An 8,619-nucleotide genomic window follows, 5' to 3' on the forward strand; every position below is an offset into this window, starting at 1 on the left:
TCCTGGAACTCACTTTGTAGACCAGGCTGACCTCGAACTCAGAAATCCGCCTGCCTCTGCCTCCCGAGTGCTGGGATTAAAGGCGTGCGCCACCATGCCCGGTTTAACATGGTTTCTAAGGATAAAAATAACTATTTTAATCTGAACTTCCTCAAATCAGCTGTTTATATGTTTTGACACCTAGAAATATTTGTATTTTCTTTCATTTTACCTATAGATTAAGAATTTATTGTATTTTGTTGTTTCTTTCTCAACCAAAAAAAAAATATGGATTTAAAGCAACTTTATAATCACTGTAGACCCTGAGCCACATTACTACAAGCTCTGTCAAAGCTATGGCTCCCTTCCTAGCCTGTGGCTACCTTCACTGTAAAGTACTGCCACAGGAACAGTCAAAATGGCGAGCGAGCGACATTTGTGAAAACAGTGACACCTCCTCAGCTTGCTGCCAGCTGAGGCACCATCACAGGAGCTGGCCACCTCCTCTCCAGCCTCCCCAAGCAGCTCAACCAAGGCACCTTAGCCAAAGCCAACTGCAGTCTTTCCATCCCAACCCCTTGACTGATTTAGGGAAAGGTGTGGGGAAAAGCCACCAATCCCTGAACCCACCAATTCCTGAGCTTCCCACAAAACCCCACCAGTCCCCGAGCAGGAAGACCCATCAATCCCTGACCCACAAAACTTCACTAATCCGTGAGCTCTCCAAGTCAGGGCTTAAAATCCTCACTCTGGAAATCAGCCCTGAAAAGCTCCGCCCCCTATATAAGCCCCGCCCTTTGTTCAATTCCTTGCTGTGCACTCCTGGGAACTGAGGCAGCCAATGCTGTCTGGATTCATTCCTCCACCCACACCCTGGACCCTCCCAGTGAATCTCTTATGGGATTTACTGCCTGGTGTGACTCATCAGAAGAAGCCTGGGAGCAATGGAGAAAAGGAGGGAAGAAGGGAAGAAATGGAGCAGAGCTGAGGCTGCTGAGGATCCCGGGATGCCCTCCTGGGGAGCTGCAACACCTCTGCTGAGGAGACTTCCCCTCAGAGCTTCAGGGATCCTGGGCTCCCACATCACACCTCTGAGCTGTGTGGTTCATGGGCTTCTGATTTCCAGGACATTTTCCCAACTAAGCAGAAACACTAACAATCACTACTCAATTACCTTAAAAATGGAGTAAAGAAATTTACTGCGTGAGCCACTTATATGTCTGTGAAACCATTTATCTTTAGCCCTATATTTATTGTTTGTATTATTATTTCTATTTATTGTATAAGTAAATGCATTTGTTCAAATGTACACAGACCTGACTTTGGAGTTACCATCCATAGGAGTCTGTTTCACTGGAGAACAGAGTGAAGTGTCTTGACTGCTGTCAGTATTAAGAGACACTGAATCAGACATTCGAGACGGAGAAGAACAGTTGCTGTTATTCTGATTACTGTTGTGTGTGACTTCATCTGATAAAGAATCTGCATCCTTTGCGTCATCTGAAAAAAGAAGAAAGTATTGAAGTGCAATGATAAATTCACTAAGAATTTACGGAAAGCTTTTGCACTGATTGTATGTCTGAGGTGATAAATTAAGTAGGTAAGATAATCAGTGGTACCTCTGAAAATTAAATCCTAAAATATACAAAAATTCAAAAGTTGTAATCGCATTTTTAATGTAATGTAGGGTACCCAAAATTTGACTTAGCTTTCTGCACAATTTTCAAAGGCTACCAACTCATTTTGGTGAATGAACGTCCTTTTGATTTTAAGAACTCATAATAAAAATATATATTTACAATCTCCTATAGTTCATCTGGTCAATAAATTATTTCATATGAATGTGAAACATTTTTCAGCCTATCTTGATAATAAAATTGAGCAATGTAATCAATATATAAACAAAATCAAAATTTCAAGGGTCGGTTCCTTTATTTCAAATGTAAAGATTTACTTTTACACGTATGTCTCTGTGTATGTGCATTTGATTGAAGGTGCTCAGAAGTCAAAGGTATCATATCCCCTGCAGCTGAAGTCAGAGTGAGCTGCCCAATGTGGGTGCTGGGAACCAAGTGTGGGTCCTCTGTATCTCTCCACCTCAAAGACCTGCTTATAAAGTGGTAATCTCTCTATATGTGAGGTGGTTGTTTAGAACAATGAAAAGGAAACTGTTCATATCCACTAAAGCACAACTTTAAAAGGAATTTGAAAATAGTTGTAAAAAAGCTCTTTATAAAGAAGTCAATTCTAGCCAACTCAAGGATCTAATGTACTCAGACATACCCACATATCGATTAAAGATAGTTTATTGTTTTTAGAAATAGGGCTCAAATGGTTTAGGAACTCCAACCTCAAGGTACTTGAGTCTTAGTTCCTTAATGTGTAAAAAATACTGTTAGACAGCCTTTGAAGTACTTTTTATGGGGCTATTACGACAACCAACTGTTAAACAGCTAAGTAACAACTGCCTAGTACCTAAGCAACAGTTAAATAAAGTACTCAATCGTTTTTAAGTATCCTTATAAACCCAAGCTAGCCAAGTGCCACCTTGGTAGTATCATTAGCTCTATGAAAGCAACCGTCTGGCTAAGCATTTGGCAGAGGTAACCAAGCTGAGCAGACACAAGTTGCAAGAGTTGGGTGATGACACAGGTGTTCTTTACAACTTACTCTATGTCTAAGGGTCTAATGCTTTGTTACATGACAATTAGCTGGCGAGAGTTGGGGGAAAGCACTTAATATTTATCATTCTGGAATAGATAGGAATAAAATAATGTATATATAAATCGTATTTATCAGGCACTATGCAATGTATTATATGCAAAACCCTTCATTGGCCTCACTACAATTCAAATTTGTCTCTCTATATAAATGGATAAAATTAAGCACACAAGGGAAATGTATCTAGGAGATACTAAATAGAAATGGAATTAGAATCTAGAATTATATCCCTTTAATGTTCATGCCCTTACAAACAAACTCTGCATGGGAGTGGAGAGGACCTACCAATCTCTTTCTTTAAAAATGGGAAATAAGGAGAACATTTTAGAAAGGTAGCTATAAATTTTGTTTTCAGAATGTTTCAATAATGTGACATTCAATGAAACGTATTTCCACAAAGTTAATACATCTCACTTAGGTGATTTCTAGTCTTAATGCCTCCCCCTCTTAACATCTAACCTTTTTTATTATTACTAACCCTTTTTATTATTACTAAGTGCTACAACTTTGGGCTGATTAATCGAGGATTCAATTAATGGAGGTCGCATCTCTGCCATTTTCATTTCTTCATCAGAAGAAAGTTCTTCAGATTCCTAGTTTAAAGAAAAAAGGGATAAATACAAGAATTAAACTTTGGACTCTTTAAATGAGTGAATATATCATAAAAACATCACAGGGAAAAAAAGCAACTGCTCAGACCATGGATAAAAGTGCCTGTTAATAGTAATGGTTGACTCAACTTTTTCAAGTGCAGCAATAAACCTACAGTAGTACTGTAACCACAGATTAAAACTTCTCATGGATCATTTCTGGCTCTAAGCCTTATCACTGTATCAGTAGTTGTCAGGTGCCAGAGTGTGAAGTTACTGGCAAACAAAAATGACCACAGCACAATCCTGTTTTTCAAAAATTCAACTTATAGAGTCCCTCAACAGAGCCTTTGCCTAAGTGTTGAGTAGTTTCATAACTATATTTGGCTTCTACAATGGACTACTATTAATGTGAACTATAAACATTTCACCTATTTTTAAAACAGAATTGTTATTTTCCATGTTTATTTCCTGTAATATGCCACAGTTGTTGCAGATTACCTACTACTGAGTAGTGTCAGAAAAGAAAATGACTTGTTAGTCATCAACTATTAATAGAAATTTTAATATCATATGTCATGCAGGAAATGAGCTCTCTTGCCAGTTAAATCATTCCTACATACTAAGATGAAACTAAAGCAAATGCTTTACAAAACTTGTTCCTCTGAAAAAGAAACAAACAGCACTAAGGACTTTTATGTGTTTGTAAGTGCCACAGTAAAGATATGGACAGTGGAGAGATCACTCAGCAATTAAGAGCACTTGCTGTCTTGCAGAGGACAAAGGTTTATTTCCCAGCACCCACATGGTAGCTCCATTTCTTGGTGTACAAAGATACTATTTTAATGAAATAGTTTTCAATCTATTCATATCATTATAGATTTATTTTTATTTCTTGTGTATGAATGTTTTGCTTGAATGCATGACTGTGTGTGTGTGAGTGTGATAACTATGGAGGTTAAAAGAGGGTGTTGAGCCTCTGGAACTGGAGTTAAGAGAGAACCAGAGCCACTGTGGAGTACAGCTAGGCACAATAGCTCACAGCTATACACCTAGCATGCAAGAGGCTAAGACAGGAGGAATATGACCAGTTACACCAGCTTGGGCCGCACAGTGAGACTATCTGGGCTATAGAGATTTAGTCTCAGAAAACTGAGAGTTCTATGTTTAACAGTCTCACTTATACCTGAGACATACATTCAATAGAATACTATTCAAACACCATAGAAATAAGATGCAGTTCTGAGAGTTACCACAGTATGAACTTCAAGAGAGTATGCCAAGGGAAGGAAATGATAAAAGACCACTTACTGAACAGTAATAGGCAAATCTATACAGGCAAAGTACTTACTAGTTGCTTAGAGCTGAGGGGGTGCAAAGCCTTAAAGGGACAAAAAGGATGACACTTCTTTTTCTTTCTGTGGCTATAAAAATATTCTGCAAGTAACTGTGGTGATGGTTTTACAACTTTGTAAATTGTTTAGGCCACTAAATTATATGCTTTCAATCAGCACACTGTAGAAGTTTGAGTTATTTCTTTTTAAAAAGCCCTCTTGCCTTAAAACAAACAAACAAACAAACAAACAAACAAACAAAACAAAACCTACAACTTTTAATAGTAGAGATTATATTTAGGTTCTTAAACACTGAGCAAGGGTAACATTCAATGATGAATGCTTATATAAGTTAAATGATTGGGTATACCCATAATAGATACTTTCTCTTGTCCCACCCCCCTTTTTCACAGTGCTGAGGACAGAATCCAGGGTCTATGCCAGCTGGGACACTACTCTACCACTGATCTACATCTTCAATTTTCATTTTGATGTTACAGAAATAAAACCAAGGACTGAGGATGCAAAAGACAGATCATGAGCCTCTCTTATGTGCAATTAACTGAACTTGATTTCCATTACTGCAAAAAATAAAGACATAAAAGCAACTGTGATTATTCACTTTACATGACACATCATTATCTAATTTATCTACTAGTCATTTACTTACAAAGAGTTAAAAAAATTAAATTTCAAGTGATGAGTGATATTTTGGCAGTCTGAAATTCCTCAAGGACACCTCAATATAAATACATGTTAGTATTTTCTGCAGTCATACTATCAGGCTTCTGTTGCTTACAGCAATGCAATTCTACATAGAAAACTCTCATGATTATGTCAGAATGAAGTTATACCTCAAAAACATCATCATGGTTAACAATATGCTTCAGGTTTCCAGACAACTTCATATTTGCAGTTACTGGTAAATTTCCACCATTGGTCTCAGCTTCAGGCTCACTCATTTTCTGTACAGAATTCATATACTTTTCTCTTTCATCAAGTTTGCTTTTTGTTGTAGTACTTTCTGAAGTCTACATAAAAGATAAAGAGCTCATTTAAGTTTTATGTCTATTCTTTTATTAAATATTACATAAAATTAAGCAATATATCGACTTCCAGTTCTCAATAAATATTGCAGAAACCATGAACATGTAAATTAGACTCACAGGTGGAGAGAGGGACACGATTACATCATTTAGCAAAAGTTGCTTTTCTATGAGAAGACTGGAAGGCTGGTGTCGAGAGAGTCAATTAGTTCGCAATGACAAAGGAAGGATCATGAACCATTTCTGCCTGGTGTGGAATGTACAGTGATTCTAATGGCAGGACAGAACTTTTGTTTGGGGGTAGGTAGCACTAAGAAAAGTTCACTAAAGAAATGCATAGCTTAAGAAATTTGTGAATGCTTCTGAAACATTCCAAGGAAGTATCAAATGTCTATAATATCAATTAATTAAAAGTTGAAATAAAATAGATCCATATCATTAAGTGGGGAAGAATATTTGCAGAATAACTCTCTGATAATCATCTATTAGTTCAGTTTTGCTTTTTTTCTTTAAATTTATTTATTATACATAAGTACACTGTAGCTGTCTTGAAACACTCCAGAAGAGGGAGTGTCAGATCTCATTACAGGTGGTTGTGAGCCACCATGTGGTTGCTGGGATTTGAACTCAGGACCTTTGGAAGAGCAGTCAGTGCTCCTAACCGCTAAACCATGCGACCCCCCCCCCCATTTTTTTAAAGACAAGGTTTCTCTGTATAGTTCTGGCTGTCAGAGTGACCAGGCTGGCCTTGACAGCCTCTGCCTCCTGAGTGCTAGGATTAAAGGCATGTGCCATCACCTAGAAAATATTATAGTTCAAAGCCTTGGGAGTATTTTTGGTTTGGTTTGGTTTGGTTTTTTGAGAACATGCTCTGTAGATCAGGCCTCAAATTCAAAGATCTACCTGCCTCTGCCTCTCAAATGCTCAGCAGGCAATGATTTTTGTTAGCAGCGATCTTGACATTATCCTGATAAAAGATGAGCAATGGGGAATTCAGAAAGTTCACAATTTAGGCATCTGAAAACAAAACTACAAATTAAGTAGTATATAATTAAGATCATATCAATTATGTCACAAAAAGTCAGGAAACTGCAAACACTTTAGATCATTAGTTGGAACTGAGTTTTCTAACCTTCACACCCTTATCCTTATTTACAACTGGCTGATCTCCATGCTGCTTCAACTCTCTCCCAGGCTCTTCATTAGTCTCTTCGTCTTTTAATCTATGGACAATGGTTTGAACAGTCTTGACCATATTCTTAAGCTCATCTGGGTATGGTGTTGGATATCTCTTTAAGTTTCCCTCCTAGAGAAATAAGAAAAACATGAAATATTAGTATTCTAACATCAATTTCAGCACTTAACGTATAATCCATCTGAACTGTGAAGACAGATGATGGGTTTTAAAAAAAATTCTGTTTCTCTTTCTCTCTCTCTCTCTCTCTCTCTCTCTCTCTCTCACACACACACACACACACACACACACACACACACACACTCACTCACTTCAAATTAGGCTGTTTTGTTTCTTTTGCTTTGCTTGCTTTGCTTTGCTTTGCTTTGCCTGCCTGCCTGCCTGCCTGCCTGCCTGCCTGCCTTCCTTCCTTCCTTCCTTCCTTCCTTCCTTCCTTCCTTCCTTCCTTCCTTCCTTCCTTCCTTTCTCTCTCTCTCTCTCTCTCTCTCTCTTTCTCCTTTCAGTGCTAGAGATCAAACTCTGGGCCTTTACATGACAGACAAGAGCTCCAAGGTGAGCGCTATCTCTCCCTGAAATATACCTTGTAATGGCAGATTTATATTGATCTCAATTTTTTTGTAGTGAAATAATCTGGATTAGTAAGTGCTTTTCGGGTAAGCAATGGAGCCAATACTTCTCTGTAAGCGCAGGTAGTATAATACAGGTATACAGTACCACGTTTAGTCAGCACACCTGAAAGAAAAGCTAACAGACTCACCCTGGGGGGTGCCTCTCTTTCATCTTTGTCTTCATCACATTCAAACGCCACTTGAGCCCGCTGTTTTCTCTGTTCTTCCCACAATGCAGGATTAAAACTTTCATTATCTGATATGAACATAACTAGAGGAAAGTAAAAGAAAAGCTACTATATTTTACAATAATCACAGAAAACTATTACTCATCATCTTCATTATAAAATTAATTCTAAGGGGAGGTGATAATGCATGACTTTAATTCCAGCACTCAGAAGGCAGAGGCAGGTTGATCTCTGTGAGTTTGAGGCCAGCCTGGTCTACACAGCAAGTTCCAGGACAGCCAGGGTTACACAGAGAAACTCTGTCTTAGAAAAAAACAAAACCCAGAAACAAATGAAAACAAGTGTATTTTAGCTTTAAGATTTGTTCATCATGACCAGTGTAACTTTTATTTCTTAGAAGCTGATTTGGTTTTTTTCTTAGAAGGATTCATGAAGTTGTAAATTTAACACTGCAAATACATAGGTTTTGAGTAGGACCCTAAAAATTTAGGACAATAAGGCTAGCTTCCAGATCTTCCAATTTTAGAATTCGAGTTATCATTAATTTATTCTATTTTAGAATTCTGTTTAGCATTAATAGCTCAACATAATGGAGGGACAAAAGGGTTCAATGGTATAATGAGCTATTTTGTTATAAAATAAAATGAATTACTTTGGTGTCGATTATACATACTATAGATTACACTAAGTACACAAAATACATATTCCACATAAAACTGTAAGGAAACTTTATATTTAATGGAAACTCAGTCCTTCTTTATCCAATCAGATGTATGATGTTAAACTCCAAAGCCTTCTACAGGTTTTCTGGAATGGCTTAAACTAATTCATTCAACTACTCTTTACCACTCTATGAAAGTTATATAATACAAAATATGAAAAACTGACAGAGTGGAAAAGTGAGGGAAAATGTTTTTACATGTATCTCTCTCTCTCTCTCACACACACACACACACAC

The 8,619-nt window shown here is 37.5% G+C and overlaps 1 protein-coding gene across 8 annotated transcripts in view; it reads right to left on the bottom strand.

The window, feature by feature from the left end:
- Positions 1-8,619, bottom strand: part of Erbin (erbb2 interacting protein) — a 100,873-nt gene that overhangs the window by 20,113 nt on the left and 72,141 nt on the right. For all 8 annotated transcript variants that reach the window (XM_029468543.1, XM_029468541.1, XM_029468540.1 and 5 more), the window contains 5 exons: positions 7,623-7,744; positions 6,803-6,976; positions 5,479-5,655; positions 3,179-3,293; positions 1,296-1,479 (listed from right to left, as the gene is read on the bottom strand). In XM_029468543.1, coding sequence (XP_029324403.1) covers positions 1,296-1,479; positions 3,179-3,293; positions 5,479-5,655; positions 6,803-6,976; positions 7,623-7,744 — 772 coding nt within the window. The remainder of the gene's footprint in view (positions 1-1,295; positions 1,480-3,178; positions 3,294-5,478; positions 5,656-6,802; positions 6,977-7,622; positions 7,745-8,619) is intronic.

Source organism: Mus caroli, chromosome 13 (genome assembly GCF_900094665.2).
Source record: "Mus caroli chromosome 13, CAROLI_EIJ_v1.1, whole genome shotgun sequence".
Taxonomy (NCBI): domain Eukaryota; kingdom Metazoa; phylum Chordata; class Mammalia; order Rodentia; family Muridae; genus Mus; species Mus caroli.